We start from the raw sequence: 25968 nt of genomic DNA, 5'->3' as shown, positions 1-25968 counted from the left end.
CCAGGCTCTCCAGTCTGGGCCTGTCCTGTCCACACAAAAAGGTGCCCCCGCCACGGAAAAGTTTCCAAGCCCCAGGGTAAACTAAAAGCGAGAAATGACAAGCATACGAAACCTTGGTTACAGCACGGTTTCTGTTTTGGCAAGGAAAGAGTGAAATTAAGCAGCCATGTAGGGAAATTCCGCTGGACGGGAAGGCCACAGAGGGCCAGACGAAAAGCGCCGTCTACACTGGAAAGTAGGAGAGCACGGGCTCTGACCTCAGGGGCGGGCCTGGTCTCCTGGGAGAAAGTCATGCGGGAGGCAAAGGTGGGAGCTTTGCACTGTCTTAGGTTAGCTCAGGCCGGTCAGCGGGGCTAAAGGCGTCTGGCCAGAGTTTGGAGCAACTTTTACCACCCAGACCAAGCGGGTAGGACACTGCCCAGGTCACTGGCTCCTTCCCCAGGACAGGCTCTCATAGGGTCAGCGCTGCTGCCCATATAGACGGAGGCTGCGCACCCATACACACTGCCCTGAAGTCACGAGCAGCAGTGACGTGACAGGTCAGTGGGAACAAGCCTCCAGGACTGGGTTACACAAGGGCTTTTCACAGAACTTATTTAATAACAAATGCATATGGCAAATTAGAAAATTATCTATTCATCATTTTCTGTAACAAAGTAACGGACTAAGCAAATAAATACAGACAAGTAAATTATATGGAGGAGCATGGTATTCCCTCATTTTCATTAAAATAATTTTTTTAATTGGAGTGTAACTGGTTTACAGTGCTGCGTTTATTTCCACCGTACGACGTGAATCAGCTATACACACACATTCCCTCCTCTTGGACCTCCCACCCTGCCGGCCATCACAGAGCGCCGAGCCGAGCCCCCGCTGCGCGCTGTTATTTTACACATCGTAGCTTCCCCGGTGGCTCGGCTGGTAACGAATCCGCCTGCAGTGAGGGAGACCTGGGTTCGATCCCTGGGTTGGGAAGATCCCCTGGAGAGGGAATGGCAACCCACTCCAGGATTCTGGCCTGGAGAGTCCCATGGACTGCATAGTCCCTGGGGTCCCAAAGAGCTGGACACGACCGGGCGACTTTCACTTTCACTAGTGTATATACGTCACTGGGGTGTGCATCACTGTCAGTGGGGTGTACGTCACTGTCACGGGTGTGTATGTCACCGGAGTATATGTCATCAGTGAATATGTCAGCAGTGTATATGTCACCGGTGTATATGTCGCTGGTGTATATGTCACTGTCACCGGTGTATATGTCGCTGTCGCCGGTGTATATGTCGCTGTCACTGGTGTACACGTCACCGGTGTATATGTCGCTCTCACCGGTGTATACGTCACTAGTGTATATGTCATCAGTGAATATGTCACCAGTGTATATGTCACCGGTGTATACGTCACTGTTACCAGTGTATATGTCGCTGTCACTTGGTTATACGTCACCGGTGTATAAGTCACTGTCGCCGGTGAACGTACGGCAGTGCTACTCTCCCAATTCGTCCACCCTCAGCCTCCCCGCCTCGCTCCTCTGTTCACAGATCCACTCTCTATACCTGTGTTTCTGTCCCTGCCCTGCAAATAGGCTCATCTGTACCATTTTTCCAGCTTCTATATAAAGGCATTAATATATGCTCTGTTTGTCTCTTTCTGACTTCTGCCACTCTGTATCTGTCATTTTCATTTAGCCAACAGCACACTCAAAATACATCTCAATATATTCACTCCAACACAGAGTTTGATCAAAAGCAGGCTTTTAAAACAAGGCTCTATCTTGGTCTTTTTTTTTTTTTTTTAATTCTTAGTCTTAAGATTCCATTTCAGAGTTCCTATTAAATGATATATGTTGTGTTAGATAGTTTACACGGACTTTTTCTTTGGCTCCGTTTCCCAGCATTCTTAGCGTGCTAACGCGCTTTTCTGCAAACTTCCGAGACAGGGGCAGTGTGCAGCACTTGGAGCTGTTTTGATCACAGAGCCTCAGGACAAGATGCTCTGCTGGACTCAGCTCAGCTCAGTCGCTCAGGCGTGTCTGACTGTGTGGACCCACGGACTGCAGCACACCGGACCTCCCTGTCCATCACCAGCTCCCGGAGTCCACCCAAACTCATGTCCATTGAGTCAGGGATGCCAACCAACCATCTCATCCTCTGTTGTCCGCTTCTCCCCCTGCCCTCAGTCTTTCCCAGCATCAGGGTCTTTTCAAATGAGTCAGCTCTCCACTTTGCTGGACTAGAGAGCTGTATGATGCAAGTTTGGAAATGTAGCTCTGCTGAATTCTGTACTGCTCTACAACATACAAAAACCATTGTACACCCCACCTGAGAAACTAGGAATATAAACCATGAGTGTTATCTTCTGAAACGGACAAAAATATCCCAGGTTACCCATCAATCAGTGTAGAGATATCAAGGAGTTAATTATCAACAGACAACATCTGGAACAGTTATGCATATTAATAACGATGAACTAAAGTCAATGAAATACACCTGGCTAAGCAAACCAAGGTCTTTAGCTGCAATGTAAATCCATCACTTTCCCCAAAGGAAATCTGCTTTGAGTCAAAGCTCCACGCAAGTGAGTGTACGCTCAGAAGCGAAGCACTCTGCCAAAAGTAATTTATACAGAGGTAGTTTACTGTGGAAACAAAAGATGGAACTCTTCCCACAGCCAAGAGTCCCACTAGAAAAGGGAAAAATTCGGCCTCGGCACAGAAGCAGGTGCTCCCTGCAGGCTCTCCTGCTCTGGGTTCCTGGGTACCGTGCCCACCGCACACAGACGCACTCGGCCAGCAAGGCGCATGGAACGTGCCCAGAGCACAAGCCTGTGAAAGGAGACTGCTTACACTCTGACTCACTCGTGTCAGACTCTTTGGGACCCCGTGGACTGTCGCCCACCAGGCTCCTCCGTCCATGGGATTTCCCAGGCAAGAATACTGGAGTGGGTTGCCATGCCCTCCTCCAGGGGATCGTCCTATCCCAGCGATCAAACCCAGGTCTCCTGCACTGCAGGCAGATTCTTTACCTGCTGAGTCACCAAAGAGACCCCTGTATGAAGGAGGTGCTCAAACCAGAGGGCAGTCAGTCCCCAACCCAGCACCAGTCACCCAGCGCGGCCGTAATCCCTGCTCTGGGCCCACCTCTCTTGTCCAGAAAGTGAGCCACTGCCCGGGGGTAGATGCTGGGAACCAGGGCAGTGCAGGCCCGAACCACGCCTGCAGCTCCACTGGCCTGCTGCTCTGGAAGAGGGACGGATGGGCGTGGATGAAAGTGTTGTCGGCATAAAGCCAGAGCCTGTGGCTTTCATGTCTTCTGCGTCCACCCATGACCCCAGATAAGCAAGAGGTAAATGTCCTCTGTGAGACAGGACAAAACTGCCAGATAAAGGCGTTTTGAGGCAGAAAACCAATGATCTCAATATCCTCTTATACCGTATTTCTTTATAAGTAAAAACAATGTATATAAATGTACATATGCACATAAGAAACCTGGAAGAATATAAATAAAGATGTTAACACCTATGCACTTTATGCCAACTACACTTCCAAAGTGCTGCTTAAAAATGGGAATATCTATCAGTTAGTAAAGATGATAGGCAGGTACAATTTTTTTTCCTGCTTGTGTGTATTTTCCAAAAGTTTTCAATTCTATATTCATTACTTTAATAGAAAAAATAGCAACAAATTTTCAAAAACCTTACACAATTCACTCAATTGTCTGATGTGTGCGTATTTCTTTGCACTTTTTCGAGTGTTTCAACATACCTAATCCATAAGGCAGCAGAATGAAACATGATGATCATTTCAGAGGGGAGGAAACAGGCAATGAGGTGTTATGAAACTTATTCAAAGAGCTGGTTAAAAAAAAAAAAACAACACTAAACTTCTCTTCCAAACGCCATGACTTTTCTTCCAAACTCCATGACTTTTCTTCTCTTTTTCTCACTATTTGCTATTTTTTATGGTCTTAATGTGCTCTGCTGGCTGCATAAACACCACAGGTACATACTCTGTGTACAACACAGGCAGTGGAGTTCTCATATAAGACTCAGCAAAAATATACAAGCAGCTCCTGCAGCTCAATTCCAGAAAAATAAACGACCCAATCAAAAAATGGGCCAAAGAACTAAATAGACATTTCTTCAAAGAAGACATACAGATGGCTAACGAACACATGAAAAGATGCTCAACGTCACTCATTATCAGAGAAATGCAAAATCAAAACCACAATTAGGTACCATCTCATGCCAGTCAGAATGGCTGTGATCCAAAAGTCTTCGAGCAATAAATGCTGGAGAGGGTGTGGAGAAAAGGGAACCCTCTTACACTGTTGGTGGGAATGCAAACTAGTACAGCTACTATGGAGAACAGTGTGGAGATTCCTTAAAAAACCGGAAATACAGCTGCCATACAATCCAGCAATCCCACTGCTGGGCATACACACAGAGGAAACCAGAATTGAAAGAGACTCGTGTACCCCAGTGTTCATCTCAGCACTGTTTACAGTAGCCAGGATATGGAAGCAACCTAGATGTCCATCAGCAGACGAGTGGATAAGAAAGTAGTGGCACATATACACAATGGAGTATTACTCAGCCATTAAAAAGAACACATTTGAATCAGTTCTAAGGGGGTGGATGAAACTCGAGCCGATTATACAGAGTGAAGTAAGCCAGAAAGAAAAACACCAGTACAGTATACTAACACATATATAGGGAATTTAGAAAGATGGTAACGATAACCCTGTATGCGAGACAGCAAAAGAGACACAGATGTGTAGAACAGTCTTCTGGACTAGAGTCCAGAAGATGATGTGGGAGAACAGCATTGAAACAGGTCTATCATCACGTGTGAAACAGATCGCCAGTCCAGGTTCGATGCATGAGACAGGGTGCTCAGGGCTGGTGCACTGGGATGACCCAGAGGGATGGGATGGGGAGGGAGGAGGGAGGGGGGTCAGGATGGGGAACACGTGTACACCCATGGCTGACTCGTGTCAATATACGGCAAAACCCACCACAATGTTGAAAACTAATTAGCCTCCAATTAACATAAATAAATTTTAAAAATAATTAAAACATTTCTGTCACTCAAAAAAAGAAGACTTAAGCAAAAGTAAACTCTTTTTTCAAATTAAGTATTGATTAAGGAGAGAAATGTAAAAAACAAACAAAAAAAAAAACCCGAGGGAGATTTAGAAAACAGACGAAGAGTCCGAGGGACGGGAAGACTCGCCCTTAGTTTCGACCTCACTTCGAAAGCTCTTGGCTTCAACTCAACCTCGCTCAGAAAGGGCAAAGGAAAGAACAGAGGGGCGAGCGCGCAGGGAGGCAGGACGACCAGGCGCGGGGGCGCGGGGGGCGCGCGGGGGGCGCGGCAGGACACGCGGGGCACGGGGGGCGTGGGGGGCGCGGGGGGCGCGGGGGGCAAGGCAGGGCGTGGGGGGCGCGGCAGGACACGCGGGGCGCGGGGGGCGCGGCAGCACACGCGGGGCGCGGGGGCGTGGGGGCGCGGCAGGACACGCGGGGCGCGGGGGGCGCGGGGGGTGCGGCAGGACACGCGGGGCGCGGGGGCGCGGGGGGCGCGGCAGGACACGCGGGGCGCGGGGGCGCGGGGGGCGCGGCAGGACACGCGGGGCACGGAGGCACGGGGGGCGTGGGGGGCGCGGGGGGCGCGGGGGGCAAGGCAGGGCGTGGGGGGCGCGGCAGCACACGCGGGGCGCGGGGGCGTGGGGGCGCGGCAGGACACGCGGGGCGCGGGGGGCGCGGCAGCACACGCGGGGCGCGGGGGCGTGGGGGCGCGGCAGGACACGCGGGGCGCGGGGGGCGCGGGGGGTGCGGCAGGACACGCGGGGCGCGGGGGCGCGGGGGGCGCGGCAGGACACGCGGGGCGCGGGGGCGCGGGGGGCGCGGCAGGACACGCGGGGCGCGGGGGCGTGGGGGCCGCGGGGGGCGCGGCAGGACACGCGGGGCACGGGGGTGCGGGGGGCGCGGCAGGACACGCGGGGCACGGAGGCACGGGGGGCGTGGGGGGCGCGGGGGGCGCGGGGGGCAAGGCAGGGCGTGGGGGGCGCGGCAGCACACGCGGGGCGCGGGGGCGTGGGGGCGCGGCAGGACACGCGGGGCGCGGGGGGCGCGGGGGGTGCGGCAGGACACGCGGGGCGCGGGGGCGCGGGGGGTGCGGCAGGACACGCGGGGCGCGGGGGCGCGGGGGGCGCGGCAGGACACGCGGGGCACGGGGGCGTGGGGGCCGCGGGGGGCGCGGCAGGACACGCGGGGCACGGGGGCGTGGGGGCCGCGGGGGCGCGGGGGGCGCGGCAGGACACGCGGGGCGCGGGGCCCACCGTACCTTCATGCCCGCCGCCGCCGCCGGGCCGCTGGGGTCCACGGCCTGGATGTGGCACGGCTTGCTCCCGCGCACCACGAAGCCCCAGCCGACCGCGTCCCCGACGATCTGGAGAGGAAAAGCACAGTCAGCAGCCCGCGGACGGCCCTGGTGCCCAGCCTCCAGGAGAGACGGCCCGCGGGGGAACGCCTGCGCGAGGCAGCCTGCTCCGCTCATCTCCGCGCCGGCGGGACGGGGCTGCCTGCATCCATCGCAAACACAGGCGCACATGTTCGTGCAGAAGCTGCGGCCCAGAAACACCTGCCGGGCGGAAAGGAGGTGCTACTGTGAACTCACTGCTCCACAGACAATCGGCAGATGGCTGCTTTCTCAGGCTGTGTTGCAGTTTCCCATCAGACTCCAATGGAAAGTTTAGATGATCTGAAAAACACAGTTGAAACTTCCCTCCGGGTCCAATTTCCCTTCTGCTTCCAAAGGATACTTTCCTCCTGTTCTTGCTACCTCACTGACTTCTAAACTAGTCATTTCAGTTACTGAGGAGGAGAAACATGAAGAGTCTTGGCTTTCTTGAAACACAACTTAATGTACCAAGAAAAGACAGTGAAAAAGGATGCTAAGTTCTTAATTCTCAAGTCAACTCTGGTCCAAAGGTTGTTTGAAACTGGAGTGCTTTTTCCTCACAGAATTGTAATTAGAATCAGCAGTTACATTTGCTGGGCAGCTCCCAGACACGTCTCTAGCACACACCCCAACCAAAATACAGACAATGGCCATTCACAATCAATTACTAGCAATGCTGGCGTTGATATTTAGAACCAAGGAGAATTTATACCTAAAACTACGCTCCACTGTCTCTTGAATGCAGAGATGGAGGAAAAGCAGAGAAGCAAATGACACTTTGCTGACCGTCCTTGACGACTTTCAGGGCAGGCTTAGTACTCATAGTCTCCGCTTTTGCTTGCCTGAGAAGTTCTTCTGGGACTTACATATTTTGGGCTGTGCCAGCTGCTGCGGGCGGGGGCTGGTCTCCAGCTGCAGAGCGCGGGCTTGCCATTTCGGTGGCTTCTCACGCTGTGGAGCGCGGGCCCCAGGGCGCTCGGGAGTCAGTAACTGAGGTGCACGGCCTTAGTTGCCGCGTGGCACGTGGCATCTTCCCAGACCAGGGATCAAACGCGTATCCCCAGCACTGGACGGTGGGTTCTTAGCCACTGGACCAGCAGGGCAGACCTGAGAAGCTCTTCATCAGGCACTTTGCTGGCTTTCGGGTTTGGCACTGTGAGTTCTTCAAACGTGATTTCACTTCCAAACGTACAGTTGGCCTTTTCCTTGGATACGGACGTGTTGCCTGCGCTGTTTTCATATTGGTTGGCTATGAATGGACCCAACCGGCTTTAATTCCTTGCTGCTCAGAATGTGCTCCAGTCCTTGACAAATGTTTGCAGCACGGATGGTGTGGAAAGCTTTCCCCCACCTTGAGGTATTAAAGCACACATCAGAAGGCTGAAGACAGGATGAGAAGAAGCGTTTTAAAGACGCCACTGATGCAGATGTAAGGAGACAAGAGGCCGGTGGGCGGGGCGGGGCGGGGAGGCGAGGCCAGCAGGGGGGTGGGCGCGTCCCTCGGGGCCCAGAGGCTAAGACCCCACCTTCCAATAGGGGGCTGTGGTCAGGAAGCTAAGCCCCTGCCTTCCAGTGCGGGGCTGTGGGCCTGACCCCTGGTTGGGAGGCTGAGCCCCCACCTTCCAGTGCAGGACTGTGGGCCTGACCCCCGGTCAGGAGGCTGAGCCCCCACCTTCTGATGCAGGACTGTGGGCCTGACCCCCGGTCAGGAGGCTGAGCCCCCACCTTCCAATGCAGGACTGTGGGCCTGACCCCTGGTCCGGAAGCTAAGCCCCCACCTTCTGATGCAGGACTGTGGGCCTGACCCCCGGTCAGGAGGCTGAGCCCCCACCTTCCAGTGTGGGGCTGTGGGCCTGACCCCTGGTTGCGATCCCACCTTCCAGTGCGGGGCTGTGGGCCTGACCCCTGGTTGGGAGGCTGAGCCCCTACCTTCCAGTGAGGGGCTGTGGGCCCGCCCCCGGTCAGGAGGCTGAGCCCCCACCTTCCAGTGCGGGGCTGTGGGCCTGACCCCTGGTCGGGAGGCTGAGCCCCCACCTTCCAGTGCGGGACTGTGGGCCTGACCCCTGGTTGCGACCCCACCTTCCAGTGCGGGGCTGTGGACCTGCCCCAGTCGGGAGGCTGGGCCCCCACCTTCTGATGCGGGGCTGTGGGCCCGCCCCCAGTCGGGAGGCTGAGGCCCCACGTGGCCCGCGGCCGGAAAGCTAAAACACACAGCAGGAGCAGTCCTGGAGCAAATCCCACAAAGGCTTTAAAAATGGTTCACATTTCAAAACTCTTTAAGAAAAGAACGAGAAACGGAGTCCTTGGGTCCTGTCTGAAGAAAACCAGGGGGTCTCAGAAGAAGAAGAAGGAAGGCTGAAGACCCTCCAAGAGAGGGCAGGTGGTCACAGATAATGTAGGAGATCCAAACGGGGTCCTTCTGCAATTCGAGGCCCTAAAATATCGTCAAAAGCGCCACTGATGATCACAGAGCAGCCTTCTTCCTCTACCTCAAGCCTCCCTCCTGTCTGAAGTAGGGCTTCCTGCATAGCTCGGTGGTGAAGAACCTGCCTGCCGTGCAGGAGACACGGGTGTGATCCCTGGGTTGGGAGGGTCCCCCGGAGAAGGAAATGGCACCCACTCCAGGCGTTCTTGCCTGGAGAATCCCATGGACAGAGGAGCCTGGCGGGCTACAGTCCATGGGGTCACAAAGAGCCGGACATGACTTAGCAACTAAACAACAATATGTTTTAAATAATCTTTATAATTAACTATGAGCAGAAAGGGATTGTTGCCATTCTTTGCGCTACCACCTGCCTTTGAATCTGTCATTATACTAGAATAGGTACATAGTGAGTTTTTAGGGAAACATCAAAAGGAATTTGAAATGCTGGGTTAATAATAATAAATTATGTCAAGTCCTAATGCATTTTATTGCCAAAGCGTCAAGAAAGTCACACTGTCATGATGATGCTCAAAACCAAAGGGGAACTGGGAGAACCTTGCCAAGCCCATCCCTAAACTCGACATGGACAGGCCGCCACGCTGCCACGCTCCAGACATGCAGCAGTGCAGGAGAAAATCCAAAGGGGGGGCCTACCGTGAATGTCTTCCTCGCATACGGAGCCCCAGGAGTCAAGAGTTCCTCAGAAGTGACGGGCCTCTTCAACACTGTAAGACAGACGCAGGGTCAAGGCACAAATCCTCTTAGCTCTCTGTCCAGTCTTTCAGCAGAAACTTGCTGAATGCCTCAGTCTGTGACATCAGTGACCCAAAGTGTCAGAGATCCCTGCCTCCCGGTGCACAACTCTCGCCAAACATGGCCAGGAAACTAGCGAATGGAAACAGCTCTAGCCCTAACTCACAGAAAGCAGAGACGGAGCGGGGGAGAAGCAGGAGAGCCAAGGGAGTTCCTGAGTTTCCTTCTTCCAAGCCCAGATGGGCATTCAGCAGGCTTCCCCTGCGGCTCAGCTGGTACAGAATCTGCCTGCAATGTGGGAAACCTGGGTTCAACCCCTGGGTTGGGAAGATCCCCTGGAGAAGAGAAAGGGAGGAGAAGGGGACAGCAGGGGATGAGATGGCTGGAGGGCGTCACTGACTCAATGGACATGAGTCTGGGTGAACTCCGGGAGTGGTGATGGACAGGGAGGCCTGGCGGGCTGCAGTCCACGAGGTCGCAAAGAGTCGGACACGACTGAGGGCTGAACTGAACTGAGGCATTCAACGCTTCCTCGACGGGCAGAACCCTCCTGCATCACAGGAGACTCAGGCTCAACCCCTGGGTCAGGAATACTCCCTGAATACTCCCTGTACCAGGAAGTGGCTGCCCAGTCCAGTGTTCCTTCCTGGAAAATTCCACGGACGGAGGAGCCAGGTGGGCTACAGTCCACGGGGTTGCAAAGGAGTCGGACATGACGTAGTGACCAAATAACGACAAGGCATTCAACACGTCAAAAGTAAGAGGAACTCTGGCTCTGGCAGACTTCGTACCGTGTTTCCAGAGCTAATGCCACGCCCCTCCCCCCCATCATACTGTCCACATCCTGTCCACCAGAGCTCCTTAGAGTTCCCCGTTAAAGTTCAACGTGCTCACTGAAGCCCCAGGCTGCCTTTGGCCTGAACCCTAACACTGGGGAGCTTCTCTGCATCCTTATCACATGCTGGCTTCTATGCTCAGCACTTTATATATTCTGTTTCATCGTACAAGAACTAGTGGGTCATTTCCTCCTTATACCTATTCTGCTAGGGAGGAAACTGAAGCTGAGAAAAGTTAAGAAGCTTGTGTCCAAGGCCTCAGAGTCAAATGGAACCAAGATTTAAACTCAAGCGTTGATGCCACTGCCCACCCTCAGAAGAAAGGGTGCAGAAGCCCCAACATGGCTGCGTGTGGCCCCCCAAGACACCCGGACCATCAGATCACTGCTGGGGCCCAGCAGACGGCAAAGACCGCAGTCCCTTCCTGACTTGCAGCCTAAAATCCCAGCAAAGATGAACCCTGTCCACCCACTGCTCATGCAGCACTGGAGCAGAGGCTGCTGCGGCGGCCCAGAACAGCCAGTGGTCTCAGTTAGAGACACCACGAGCTTGAGCGTGGAGAAGCTAGAGGGGTGGGCCGGGAGTTCACCATGGTGACGCGCAGCCTCCGTCCCCTCCGTGGGGGCCGTCAGGGGCTGGAGGCCAGGCCCAGCCAAGGGGGACCAGAGGCAGGGAGACCCAGACCACTGGGCGGGGCCCTGCCCCGCACGTTCTCAGCTGAGGGCAGCGGGGCGCTGCCTGCTGACCTGACGGGTCATGGGGATGCCCGCTGACCCTTTCGGAAAGCTCATAAAGGAGGACAGGGGTTTGCCGTCTCCCCTACAGAGCGAGAAGCGTGAGGTCAAGAAGAGCAGCTCTCAGCAGAGGGTCAGGAGTTGAGAGGAGGGGCCCGCAGTTGGGGACTTGCGGCCTTTTTACTCCCCGTTAGTCAAGCCCTGCACACTCTCGGCCCTCGTTAGTCAAGCCCTGCACACTCTCGGCCCTCAGATCCCTTCTGGGGCTTATGGGGGTGGATGTCGGAATCACACGGCACTGTGATATCCGACGAGAGCCCCCACATCCTGTTACACGGCCTACTTTCATTGAGATATAATCGACACACTGGATCTGTTTCAGGTCACAACATAAGGATGCATGCGTGACGAAATGATCACCTGACCCAGTTCAGGTCATCACCTGATGCTTCTTGACATGAGAGCTTTGCAGACCTACCCTGGGGACTTTCCTGGGGGTTCAGTGGCTGGGACCCTCAGCTCCCAAAGCAGGGGGTCAGGAGCCAGATCCCACCACCTGCTGCCAAGGGGCCCTCGTGCTGAGACCCGGCACCCAAACAGATAAAAAAAATGAAAGAAAGGGCTGCTCTCCTAGCAACGTTCAAATATACAACGCAGCATCACTAACTGCAGTCACAGGCGGGACACTGCATTCCCCGGGCCGCACTGAGAAGCTGGAGACTTGTGCCCTGTGACCCCTTTCGCCCACTCGACCTTCCCGCCCCCACTGGCCAGGCCCCTCTGGGCGGCACCAGCTTGCTCTCTGTGCGTGCGAGGCTTCTGTCCGGTTCCATATACACGTGAGCTCGGGTGGCGCCTGCCGCTCCTTGTCTGACGTGTCACTTCGCACGCAGACCTCAAGGCTCACCCACGTCGCTGCCCAGAGCACTTTCCTTCACTGTCATCACTGAACAGCGGGCCACCGTGTGTGCGTGTGTGCGTGCGTGCGATACAGCACGTTTCCTTCACTGTCATCACTGAACAGCGGGCCACCGTGTGTGCGTGTGTGCGTGCGTGCGATACAGCACGTTTCCTTCACTGTCATCACTGAACAGCGGGCCACCGTGTGTGCGTGTGTGCGTGCGTGCGATACAGCACGTTTCCTTCACTGTCATCACTGAACAGCGGGCCACCGTGTGTGCGTGTGTGCGTGCGTGCGATACAGCACGTTTCCTTCACTGTCATCACTGAACAGCGGGCCTCCGTGTGTGCGTGTGTGCGTGCGTGCGTGCGTGCGTGCGTGCGTGCGGCACAGCACGTTTCCTTCACCCATCCACCCCGACGGGCATCTAGGCTGCTTCCGTGTCTCGGCTATTACAAGCAATGCTGCGATAAGCACAGGGGTGCAAGTAGAATCTCAAGCGAGCGCGCTCCTCCCCGACGGACAAACACTCAGAAGTGAAACTGCGGGGTCACAAGGGGGTCCTGCTTCTCTTTCTTTCAGGGATCACCACACTGCTTCCCACGCTGGCTGCACCTGTCTACATCCCCACCAACCGTGCACGACGGCCCCCTGTTCTCTGCACGCTCACCAGCATTTGTCACGTGAGTTCTTTCCAATGTCAGCCATTCTGACAGGGGTCAAGTGACATCAGACATTCTGACAGGCGTCATCGTGACTTTGAGTCACACTGCATTGTAATACTTGGCAACAATGCTGACCACTGAATTCACTGCCGCGCTTTCCTGTGTTAAAACGTGTAGAAACTCTGAAACCTAGGGAGTAATTTCTAGCTTTCTCTTCTCATACCCTTGAGAACTTATTTACTCATCACAATGATACCAATTATATTACTTTTATAGCACTTAAGCTGGATTGGGGCATTTACATATAGTATTAAAAATATATGCTGATGGATAACTAATGATTAACTTTAAATGCCTTACCATGAAGCCTGCTTACCTACTTGAGGGAAAAAAAATCACAGGTGAGCTCCCTCCGTCTTGGGAATCCACTAAAGAGTTGAAAGAGGAGCTCATCAGAACACAGAGGTAGGATTTACCCATGAAGTCCTGACAGTTCTGTGTCTTTAGAGACCCAACCTTCCATTTCTGTCTGCTGCTGCTGCTGCTAAGTCGCTCAGTCGTGTCTGACTCTGTGTGACCCCACAGATGGCAGCCCACCAGGCTCCCCCGTCCCTGGGATTCTCCAGGCAAGAACACTGGAGTGGTTTGCCGTTTCCTTCTCCAATGCATGAAAGTGAAAAGTGAAAGTGAGGTCGCTCAGTCGTGTCCGACTCCTAGTGACCCCATGGACTGCAGCCTACCAGGCTCCTCCATCCATGGAAGTTCCCAGGCGAGAGCACTGGAGTGGGGTGCCATTTCCTTCTCCAAGAATGAAAGTGAAAAGTGAAAGTGAAGTCGCTCAGTCGAGTCCGACTCCCAGCGACCCCATGGACTGCAGCCCACCAGGCTCCTCTGTCCATGGGGATTTTCCAGACAAGAGTACTGGAGTGGGGTGCCATCGCCCTCTCCGTTTCTGTCTGCACCTCAGTGAAATTCCCCCTCTGGGCCAAGGGGGTAAGGAGAAAGAGGAAACAATGCAGCCTTCTACTCGCCCCAGGAATGACCTCCCTGAAGGTGACGCACTCAATGCTGGGGGGCTGGGGTACTACACAAGCGGGGGGAAGGCGTCCTCAGGCCACGCTGGCCCCAGCGGACCAGAGTCCACTCTGGCGAAGGCGGTGGCATCCCTGGGTCCAGGTGCCTGTGGGCTGAGGAGGTGACTCGATCTGAGCGCAAGCTCATTACCCATCTGTGTGCCTAGGTTGTTGGTTATTTTTTATTTTTATTTTTCTGGAACATAAAGTCTATGGAGGTGGAATAGTAGAGTTTGAGACTGCAAGGCACAGAGAGTCCTCTGCAGGGGTAGCTGGGTTGCAGAGCTCCGCGCTTCTCCCTTGCGGGTGCAGAGACCCAGCGGATCCAAGCATCAGTTACCATCCGGGCAGCGGCACCTCCGCTGCTGTGCGCCACTCAAACCCACCGCAGAAACCAGCGGCTGCTCCTGGAGCTGGGGCTGCTGGCGCGGGGGCCCTCGGACGGCCGGGGTTCATAGCCGTCCTGGGAACGCTGTCTGCAAAGAGAGCCGACTTCCCCAGGCCATGCCCCGCTCCGAGGGGCGGCCAGCATCCAACGGCCAGTCAGCGTGAGGGTCTAACGGCCTGGCCACCTCCCCCAAGAGGGGACCCCTCTCCAAGGCCCCCTGACTCCAGAGTGCCACCTGGGGTCAGCCGCAGCCTCTGTGGGGCGCGCGCTGCAGCCCAGTTCGTCTGCAAACCTGCGTCCTCCCTTCTCCCCCGAGGCGCGCCTGCCTGTGCCCTCAGTGCCCAGTGCCCAGTCGTGTCCAAGTCTGCGACCCCGGGCTGCAGCCGCCGGGCCCCTCTGCCCGAGGGATTCTCCAGGCAGCCTCACTGGGGCGGGATCTCCACCCCCCCTCCCCCAACCAGGGAGTGAGCTCGTATCCCTTACCTCTCCTGCACTGGCTGGGGGGTTCTGTACCACCAGCACCGCCGGGAAGCCGCCATCCAAGAGGAGGCGCCCCCAAGCCGCACCACGCACAGAGATCACCCCGTCCCTCCCCCTCCGCTTAACGAGGGAATCCGCTTAAGGACGCCCGCGCTCGAGCCCGCGTCCCCACAGCCTCGGGCAAACGGGCGCGGCCGCCACTCACCGGACTTGGGGTTGCACGGCACCGGGGGGCTGCTGGAGAGGGTGGGGCTGCTGCTGAAGTAGCCGCCGCTGCCGCAGCTGCTCATGCTGCTCCTCCGCGCCGCTGACGCGACCTTGATCTCCTTGCTGGGGCTGACTGCGGGCGAGGACGCGCGGTCACGGCCGTGGGCCGGGCCCGGGACACGCGCCGTCATGCACGGTCGTGGGCCGGGTCCCCGGGACACGCGCAGTCACTCGAGGGGAGGCCTGGGTTCCCGGGACACGCGCGGTCACCCACGGCGGTGGGCCGGGTCCCCGGGGTCACGCGCGGTCACAGGCGGCAGTGAGACTGGCTCTCGAGAACAGGCCACCTGCAGCTGCCGGGGTGGTGGGGCAGCCTCCACTGCCAGAATCAAGCCCTCTGGCCTCGGCATCAGAAAGGCAAGGGTCTGAGTAGCAGCTCTGCCACCTATGAACAGCACGAGCTGGGCCTAGTCCCTTGGGTTTTGTAAGCCTCAGTCTCCCCAGCTGTAAAGTGGGAATACTGCTCTCCAGTGGGGATTGGTGCAGGCGTGGTTATATAGGGGAAAGCGCTCAGCTACATGAAATACTATTTTAAGAACCACGGAGCTCACGCCAAGCATCCCTGAGAGGATGTAAATTAAGTGCCCGCAAGACACTCAATGAGCTAACTGTGACAATGAGCGCCTCCTGATTGAAGAGTAAACCATTAGCAACCCAGCGCCACAGGAGATTTGAAACGCAGAGCATGACCTCAGGCTTGGAGGGCGTGCGGTTCTGAAGCAGCCGCTTCAGTGATCTGACCTCGCTTTTCCCTCTGCTGAGCTGGTTGGCTCTCATCAGGGGGAGGAGCGCAAGGTGTAGGATGCAGGGAAAGGACCGCAGGAGCGCTCGGAGCAGGGCCTGGCCCCGGGAAGCCCAAGGCCACGCTGGCCTTCAGGTCACCATGGTCACCGTGTCCTTATCACGGTCACCTGTTCAGGTCTCTGGGACTCAGTGAAGAACAGGGAGGGTGCGGACGGCTCCTGTGCGCTTTTAGGAGGCTGGCGCCTTAGGGGCACACGGCTGGAGGGCATCCAAGCACAGGCTCAGGCCCCCCCTCAGCTAGTGTTTCCTCTCCTGGCGCGGCCCTTCCTTGCTTCTGTGCCCCTTCCCAGCCCGTCTGAGGAACCTGGGACGTGGAAGGCTGAAGAGGAGCGCTGGGTCAGGACAGAATTCCTGCCAGACCCAGCTCCGCCCACCACTTCCTAGCTGTGGGAGCCTGCCGAAGCCACTCCACCGCCCTGTGACTGCACTTCTTCACCCGTAAGGCAGGGATAAGAAGTCTTTCCTCCCAGAGTAACAGTGAGGATTCAATGAGAAACTCTATGCAGCCAAGCTTGGCTCCGTGCCGGGTGCAGACTGTTCCCAGGACCTCTAGCTGTGAATGTTCTCACTGTCGCCTCCTGTTTGTAACCAACACATGTGTTCCTTTTGCTCAGGGTTTCAGGTGAAGCCTGAGGCCTTAGGCGCCAAGCCTTAGGCTGACCAGTTTCCTGAGTCAGCGTGGAGTTTTCGGAGCAGAAGGTAGCCCAGGAAGCACGCCATCCTCTTACACAGAATGACACGTTGTTGGCCTTCTCTGAGTGAATGGGGTATTTTGTTCAGTTTAGTTTGTTCAAATGGGGTTATCGTTGTGAACATCAGTCATCATTTCTGCCCGGGTCTGACCTTACACACAACGCCCCAGGATACTGTGCTTTCTGAGCGCCTATGTCTGCCTTTCACAGGTTTACCTTGTTCTGTGTGATACATTGATAATCAGTTTCCTTTTAGTTGTATAAGCCCTCGAAAGTCTTATTCATCCTTATATAGATTTCCAATGCTGGACTTAGCAAACTGGATAATTAATGATACGTAAGGATTGTTTTTCAGGCAGTAAAGAATCTGCCTGAAATACAAGAGACCCAGAATTGTCTGCAAATGAAAAGTAAATAAGGCATGAGTGAGGGCCTGAGTGGTCTTTTGTAATTTAAATACATAAAATTATAAAACAGACTTCACGGCATTGAAGTTGATTACCCAGGAACAATTTGGTGGTGTGTGGGTATGTTTTCTTTGGGGGGGGGCAAAATAAATAGATATATAATGTTTTAGCTATAGTCTCTCGAGAACAGAACTCACAGAGGTGAGCTATGCCTGTGTTACTCCCAACAGCCACACTCGCGCGAGGGGGACGCGCGCACCTGACGTGAAGCTGGCTGACTTTCGGTTGTCCGGGCCTTGCCTCCGCAGGCAGAAGGGGCTGTCGTGCGTCTCCTGGGAGGACGGAGACTTCTCACTGAGCAGCTCCATCAGCCTTCGCCTCCGCCGGAAGTTCATTCTGAACTGGTAGAGAAGATTGCTGTCCACAAACGGGTGCTTGTTGGACACTGGGGAGAAGAAACAGCAGGTGAGACCGCCTGGTATCCTGCAGACACTGGGCACTATAGCCGGGAAACTCCAGCCAACAGACAGCAGCAAAAGTCTTGACAAAGACTTTACACCCAATGCTACAATGCCCCTTATACCTCAGGGGTTTATTCAATTTTATACTCATGAGTCTTGGAGACGCAGAATAGGCAAGACGTCAGGCTTCAGAAGCCACATGCCAAGGCTGTTTTGGTCTCTGGGAAGTAACCAAGAATGCTGAAAACTGGCCAGCAACACGCTGAAGTCTCCACCCCCCCAAATTCAAAACACTTGAATAGACTCTGTCTCCAAAAATCCAGTTAGCATAGGACAAGAAAAGATGGAGACACTCTATACAGTCAACAAAAACAAGACTGGGAGCTTACTGTGGCTCAGATCATGAACTCCTTATTGCCAAATTCACACTTAAATTGAAGAAAGTAGGGGAAACCACTAGACCATTCAGGTATGACCTAAAACAAATCCCTTACGATTATACAGTGGAAGTGAGAAATAGATTCAAGGGATTAGATCTGATAAAGTGCCTGAAGAACTATGGACAAAGGTTCATGACACTGTACAGGAGACAGGGATCAAGACCATCCCCAAGAAAAAGAAATGCAAAAAAGCAAAATGAATGTCTGAGGAGGCCTTTCAAATAGCTGTGAAAAGAAGAGAAGTGAAAAGCAAAGGAGAAAAGGAAAGATATACCCATTTGAATGCAGAGTTCCAAAGAATAGCAAGGAGAGATAAGAAAGCCTTCTTCAGCAATCAATGCAAAGAAATAGAGGAAAACAATAGAATGGGAAAGACTAGAGAGCTCTTCAAGAAAATTAGAGATACCAAAGGAACATTTCATGCAAAGATGGGCTCGATAAAGGACAGAAATGGTATGGACCTAGGTAAGTAGGAGAATAGGTAAGTAAACCATTATATTCATACCATGAAACACTCCTCGGTGATAAGAAGGAATGAGCTGTTGACACAGAAGACAACGTGGGTTAATACCAAAAGCATTAAGCTGAGTTAGAAAGGCCAGACACAAGATGAGTGTCAATTTATATGAGGCTCAAGCAAAGCCAGAATTCACAAATAATGACAGAAATTAGAAAGGGGCAGGGATGAGGTACTGCCTGGGGAAGGGCAGGAGGAGACTCGCGACGAAGACGTTCTGAATCTTATTTTACACGAATATATATATGTTATCAGGGGGCTTCCCAGGTGAAATCAAACTAAGCGTTTAAGGTATGTGCATTTTCTTGTAGGTTAAGTATATGTCTGTCAATAAAGAGAAACAATCAGGGCCTCCCTAGTGGTAAAGAATCCACCTGCCAATGCGGGAGACACGGGCTCCATCCCTGGTCCGGGAAGATCCCACACGGCTCAGAGCGACGAAGCCCCACAGCCACCGGGCCTGCGCTCTGAGCCCACGCCGCACGCCACCGAGGCCCTCGAGCCCCCCAGCCCGCGCTCCGCAAGAGAAGGGGCCACCGCCGCGAGGAGCCCGCCCCTGCAACCGGAGGAGAGCGGGCACAGCCGCGGAGACCAGCGCAGACGAAAGTCATAAACAAGCACAACCAGTTTTTGAGAAACAAACAAACTGCAACAGCACGTTTCGTAAGTGGGCTGGGAGGCCAGGAATAGGCGTCCTCACGCCGTGAACCCAGCAGGAGAGGCAGCGCAGCACGCCGCCGGGACAAGCTGCCCCGCGGACAAGCTGCTCCGCGGCGCTGACGCCCAGCCGGCCAGCGACACTATCACTGCGCATGCGCTCAGTGCCAGCACGCAGGCGTCTGCTCTACTCACTTATCTGAGGCTTAAAACGCGGGCTTTTAACCCAGCTTCTCTCTCTGTTCCTTTTCAACTAGGCTGTTATTTCTACTCTAACAGAAATTTCTCTCTGACTGGTTGATCATTAAAGGCAGTCAAAACTCCTGCAGCTTTGAAAAAAAACAAAATGTTAAGAGGATTTTTTTCCTTCCTTTTGATTTCGGCAAGACAGGTCAAAACCTGGTTTTATTTTAGAGATTCTGCATGCGTTCTGTAACTGCATCACTGAAATGTAATTTACATACAAGATAACTCACCCACCTAATGTGCACGCTCTCTGTTCTACTCTGGAATGTGCTCACAGAGGTGTGCATCCCGGCATCACAACTGATTTTAAAATAGTCCCATCAACCCCAGAAGAAAGCCAGCTCCTGAGCTGTGGCTTCCACTCTGCCTGTGACCCTTATTCATGACCAACGTGCCAACCCTGCAGCGCCGCCTGCCTCCGGCATTTCGTACGATCAGAGCCCCACAAGACCCACTGCGACCCGCGTCTTTCCCTTGGCATAACGTTCACAAGGTTTATCCATGTAACGCCGTGTATCGGCACTTCCCTCCCTTTTTTTTTTTTTAACTTCATTCCTTTATATTGCCAAATAATTTCCTGTGGTCATGTACGGATGTGAGAGTTGGACCATAAAGAAGGCCCGACACTGGGGAACTGATGCTTTCGAACAGTGGTGTTGGAGAAGACTCTTGAGAGTCCCTTGGACTACAAGGAGATCCAACCAGTCCATTCTAAAGGAGATCAGTCCTGAATATTCATTGGAAGGACTGATGCTGAAGCTAAAGCTCTAATACTTTGGCCACCTGGTGCGAAGATCTGACTCATCAGAAATGGCCCTGAAGCTGGGAAGGATTGAAGGCAGGAGGAGACGGGGACAACAGAGATGGTTGGATGCATCGCTGACTCAATGGACATGAATTTGAGCAAACTCCAGGACAGAGGAGCCTGTGGGCTGCAGTCCACGGGATCATAAAGAGTCAAAGAGTCAGACATGATTTAGCAACTACACAGTGACCACAAAAAACTATTCACTTCAGGTAAATGAATGATGTTGGCCATGAAAGCAAACACATCTAATTCAGAGATGGTACTGCATATTCTCAGTAAACAATACATTCTTGTGTTCAGGAGATTATAAATACATCCTAGACCAAAAGATAAATCAATGACATTTTGATATGATATCTATAAATAGTGGCTCCCATGATAGTCAAATTTTTATATAAATGTATTACACCACTACATTCAATAACACTATAATACAGTAATTTATAATACTTTTATAGATAGCTTATTTTTTTCTGGCAACCTTTTCTGAGTTTACTGTGATTTTTAAAATCCACAATGTGACTTTGGCAACAGTATCTTAAATTACAACCTGAAAATCCATAGTACTGAATATACCCTTATTAAGACCTGTTTTGTCTTTATACAGTGAATGACACAAAACACTGGCTTTGGTATAAATAAATCCAGAATCATACTCTAAATCTAAACCAATTCCATGACAGATAAAAGTGCTTCAAAAACATTTTTAATTGAAATGGAAATTTGAAGGCTGGCTTTACATACTGAGCCAAGGATTAATTCACTCCCATTCTCCACTCCCGAGTTGTATTACCACCTATGTCTAAAACGGCAAACATCACCTAAGATAACATACAAGGTGTAAGTTTAAACAGCCCTCTGTCGTGACATAGTCTCTCCAGTAATCTACGTGTTTAAACATGACCAAATCAGGGCAGACCAGGACTGTATAAGATAGTGGACTACCCATGTCAAACATAATGCCAAGATTGAAAGAACTCAATAAACTGCACGTTTGTTAATTTACAGCCCACGTTCCTAGTGCAGGGGATGTAAGAGACGCTGGTTTGATCCCTGGGTCGGGAGGTCCCCTGGGGAGGGAACCGGCAACCCACTCCAGTGTTCTTGCCTGGAGAAGCCCCTGGACAGAGGAGCCTGGAAGACCACGGTCCACAGGGTGGCAAAGAGTTGGACACGACCGAGTGACTGAGCACGTTGTTGCTTGCACTGTGACCACCGTTTGCTGGTGATACACTGTCATCTGACCGACGGGAATTCAGCTTAACGCGGCACAACGTTCACCGCCCCACTTCCATTCCAAGGACTGACTTGGTTCTTAGGGCCTCGGGAGCAGCCACACGCTGGGGAACGAGGTTCTCCGCGTGTTCGTCCTTCAGCTGTGTGGCCCGCACAGACGGCGACAAACGCCTGCTCTCAGAACAGGGACGCAACCACTGCACGCGTCCCTTGCACCGCTTTCAACGAAGCCTTTGGCTTTTAAAAGCGCTCTTTAATTCTCCCCTCTCACTAAAAGTTTAAATACACAAACGCTCAGTGTTGTACATTTGCTTCGCTTGTGAGGGCAATCCTAGGTATCGCAAAGACAATCGTCCTTCCAAAAGCCAAGAGCGCCAGCAGCCAGATCCTAGCGTCTGTCAGTCACTCGTGACGTCACTCATCTTCAACCAATGAGCGCCAAGGGAGGGTCCCACACCCGCCCAGCCATCTCCCCTTAGCACGCTGGCTGGACCACGACACCGTCATCTGCTCATCCTTTCAAGCTCAGCAATACCAAAATCTTGCAGAACAGACATCGCTCCATCTAAGAACGAAACAGTCATGCAGAACTTCTCTGAAGACTCTGTTATGCCGAATAACTTTCAGAAAACAGTCTTAGGTGATGAAAAGCGATGGCGCGAGTCAGAAGAACTCGGCTTTGCTCCCAGGCCTGCCTCCTTTCTGAACTGAGTGATTTGGGCGACTTAGCAAATTTAAACCTCAAGTTTCCTGCGCAGTTCTGCTTTGAAGAAGAAAGAGGACAGCTTCCGGAAGAGGTCTGACACGGTGTCTGAGGATCGTCTTCAGGGTTCTTCTGCTCAGGCTCCTGAAGACTGCCTTCTGTGGCTGCTCACAGGAGTTCCTGCACAGAACCCGCTCCCCCTGTCTGTCCTGCCCTGCTTCCAAAGAACACTCTGTCCAGCTCCCACGAGCACTTCTGCCACCTTTCAGTCATAAGAAATATGAAATCTTAACCAGATATCCAGTTTGGCAAATATCCCACTGGAAGATATTTAAATCTCAGAAGTCAAACAAAAGTAAGACATTAAGGAGTGAGTTTACACAAAGGAAGTTTTAAGAACGAATTAGATTAAGAAAGCTGAAGATTTCTTTTGTATAGGCACAACTTCATACGTGGGCTTCCCAGGTGATAAAGAATCTGCCTGCCAGTGTAGGGGACTCAAGAGACTCAGGTTCAGTCCCTGGGTTCAGAAGATCCCCTGAAGGAGGAAACGGCAACCTGCCCCAGTATTTTTGCCTGGAAAGTTCCATGGACAGAGGAGTCCATGGGGTCAGAAAGAGCTGGACACAACTGAGTGACTGACCGCATACACACACAAATTACATGTGTAGAGTCTCAAGAAATAAAAACGGCTAAATGACATACAGTTTATGATCCACAGAGAGGAATGAACTGATTCTTTTCTACACTTTAACAGGACAATCTCCATATAAAATGCAAAGTTCATTTGCTACATATGCAAATTGCTCTTTGTTAAACACAAAGGACAAACAATAACAACAAAAAGGAAACTCCTAAGGTCTGGGAAAGAGATATTCAAGACAAGGAGAGAAAATCAAGGAGAACCGCGATTCGTACCTCTAAGCTTGAGGTCTTTCCAGGTTTTCATTTTTCCAATCCCAAGCTCCAATCTCCTATCCACACAATACCTTTTCATTATGCTCGATGTTGTACATACAGAATTTAACAAATTTTGTCCTTTGCTCCTTGAGAATACACATATGCCAGCAAATCTGGAAAACTCAGCAGTGGCCACAGGACTGGAAAAGGTCAGTTTTCATTCCAATCCCAAAGAAAGGCAATGCCAAAGAATGCTCAAACTACCGCACAATTGCACTCATCTCACAAGCTAGTAAAGTAATGCTCAAAATTCTCCAAGCCAGGCTTCAGCAATACGTGAACCATGAACTTCCAGATGTTCAAGCTGGTTTTAGAAAAGGCAGAGGAACCAGAGATCAAATTGCCAACATCCGCTGGATCATGGAAAAAGCAAGAGAGTTCCAGAAAAACATCTATTTCTGCTTTATGACTATGCCAAAGCCTTTGATTGTGTGGATCACAATAAACTGTGGAACATTCTGAGAGAGATGGGAATACCAGACCACCTGACCTGCCTCTTGAGAAATCTGTATGCAGGTCAGGAAGCCAACAGTTAGAACTGGACATGGAACAACAGACTGGTTCCAGATAGGAAAAGGAGTACGTTAAGGCTGTATATTGTCAGCCTGCTTATTTAAATTCTATGCAGAGTACATCGTGAGAAATGCTGGGTTGGAAGAAACACAAGCTGGAATCAAGATTGCTGGGAGAAATATCAATAACCTCAGATATGCAGATGACACCACCCTTATGGCAGGAAGTGAAGAGGAGCTGAAAAGCCTCTTGATGAAAGTGAAAAAGGAGAGTGAAAAAGTTGGCTTAAAGCTCAACATTCAGAAAACGAAGATCATGGCATCTGGTCCCATCATTTCGTGGGAAATAGATGGGGAAACAGCAGAAACAGTGTCAGACTTTATTTTTTTGGGCTCCAAAATCACTGCAGATGGTGATTGCAGCCATGAAATTAAAAGACGCTTACTCCTTGGAAGGAAAGTTATGACCAACCTAGATAGTATATTCAAAAGCAGAGACATTACTTTGCCAACAAAGGTCTGTCTAGTCAAGGCTATGGTTTTTCCAGTGGTCATGTATGGGATGTGAGAGTTGGACTGTGAAGAAAGCTGAGCACCAAAGAATTGATGCTTTTGAACTGTGGTGTTGGAGAAGACTCTTGAGAGTTCTTGGGACTGCAAGGAGATCCAACCAGTCCATTCTAAAGGAGATCAGTCCTGGGTATTCATTGGAAGGACTGATGTTGAAGCTGAAACTCTAATACTTTGGCCACCTCATGTGAAAAGTTGACTCATTGGAAAAGACCCTGATGCTGGGAGGGATTAGGGTCAGGAGGAGAAGGGGATGATAGAGGATGAGATGGTTGGATAGCATCACCGACTCAATGGACGTGAGTCTGAGTGAACTCTGGGAGTTGGTGATGGACAGGGAGGCCTGGCGTGCTGCGATTCATGGGGTCGCAAAGAGTCGGACACAACTGAGCGACTGGACTGAACTGAACTGAACTGAAGATGTACACGTCACCACTGTTTGCAACTACACAAATTTGGAACTAAAATAAATGTCTAGTAATTGAGGACTAGCTGGCTGAATCGCTCCTGGAGAAGATTAGCATCTGATGAGGAAGAGGTGAGAAGAGCCGAGGCTCACGGCGCACACTCTGAACCTACTCTGCCAGGCGTGCTTTCATCCCAGCTATAACTGAAAGCTGACGGTTTCTAATTCGTCCAGCCTATACTTTCTGGGACCGTCCAAGCGTTCCCTTTTGCACTGGTCGAATTCTCTAGGGGCCTGGCTCGGCTTAGCTTCAAGTGAGATGTTGAACAGGAGGAAAAGGAGAAACCGCCAAAAGCTAAAGCAACATAAATACACGACAGTCTATCTTTCAGGGAAGCGCAGGCTTCAGAAGCACCAAACTCATGACGCTGACATTTGGTAAAAGAAAACAGATCCCTGTCCACTGTATGCTTTCACTTTTCAGAAAGCACGAGGGGGATACCACGCATATATCTACCAAAAGCATAAAGTGACATAGTTCAGAGACATGGAGGATAATATGGCTACATTTTTCCCATTAGAAATTATTAGGGTGATTTTACAAAGGAAGACAATTTTAAAAGCTGATTCTCTGAAGGAAGGAGAATTTGCTGTCTTCTACTCACACCTATATTCTAAGGATGAATCTAAAAACTTCTCATCTTAAGCCCCATAAGTTCCTTTGAATATAAAAGTGCTTTAGGCTACTTACCTAGTTGGAGGGACGAAGATCTCTTACTTTCATCCAGCCTTGAAATTGCTGACAGATGACATAACACAACAGATATCATGGAACAGCAACTCACACTGAATCCAGCAGTGTGATTAGGAAGTAAGAAGGTGGGTTAAGGAGGGGAGGGGGAAAGAAACTGGGGATGTCAACTGTCCCCTAGATCGCACCTCATCGGGAAGTTTAAGGAGTGTTAGAATTCCAAAGAGTCAACAAGGCTCGGGAATTGCCTGGTGGTCCAGTCTGGAGGCTCCCCTGTGGCTGGTAAAGAATCTGCTTGCGGATCTGCCTGCAGTGCAGGAGACCCAGGCTCTATCCCTGGATCCAGAAGACCCCCTGCAGAAGGAAATGGCAGCCCACTCCAGCACTCTTGTCTGGGGAATCCCATGGACAGAGGAGCCTGGCGGGCTGCAGTCCAGGGGGTCAGAAGAGCCGGACACGATGAGCGACTGAAGCAGCCCCACCTGTGGTTAGGGTCCCACACTCCCACGGCAGGCGGCACAGGTCCGGTGCCTGGCAGGGAAGCTAAGATCCCACAGGCCTTGTATTTCAGCCCACAATGGTGGGAGGTGCTTACACAGACAGGGGAATAAGGGCGCTGAGTGTTCTAACAGCAAAGAACAAAGGCCAGCAAAGGAGGAGGCTGAGGGGGCAGGACTGTAAGCGCAAGGAGTGTCAAACTACAAGGTCCTCAAGGTCACCTTCCAGACAGCGGACCCTCACACGCTGTGACAACACCCTTACCGTCAGGACGTGCCGGGCCGCCCCGGCGGTCAGTGGTAAACGATCTGCCTGCCA

At 52.4% G+C, this 25968-nt stretch overlaps 1 protein-coding gene across 5 annotated transcripts in view; it reads right to left on the bottom strand.

The window, feature by feature from the left end:
* The window catches only part of DEPTOR (DEP domain containing MTOR interacting protein), a 172740-nt gene that overhangs the window by 47885 nt on the left and 98887 nt on the right, over positions 1-25968 (bottom strand). For all 5 annotated transcript variants that reach the window (XM_069600758.1, XM_069600759.1, XM_069600756.1 and 2 more), the window contains exons 5-8: positions 17145-17330; positions 14921-15055; positions 9540-9610; positions 6344-6448 (exon numbers count right to left, since the gene is read on the bottom strand). In XM_069600758.1, the coding sequence (XP_069456859.1) occupies positions 6344-6448; positions 9540-9610; positions 14921-15055; positions 17145-17330 (497 nt within the window). The remainder of the gene's footprint in view (positions 1-6343; positions 6449-9539; positions 9611-14920; positions 15056-17144; positions 17331-25968) is intronic.

This window comes from Ovis canadensis, chromosome 9, assembly GCF_042477335.2.
Source record: "Ovis canadensis isolate MfBH-ARS-UI-01 breed Bighorn chromosome 9, ARS-UI_OviCan_v2, whole genome shotgun sequence".
NCBI lineage: Eukaryota > Metazoa > Chordata > Mammalia > Artiodactyla > Bovidae > Ovis > Ovis canadensis.
Note: the sequence above shows the minus strand (reverse complement) of the source record. Positions and strands in the feature narration are given on the sequence as shown.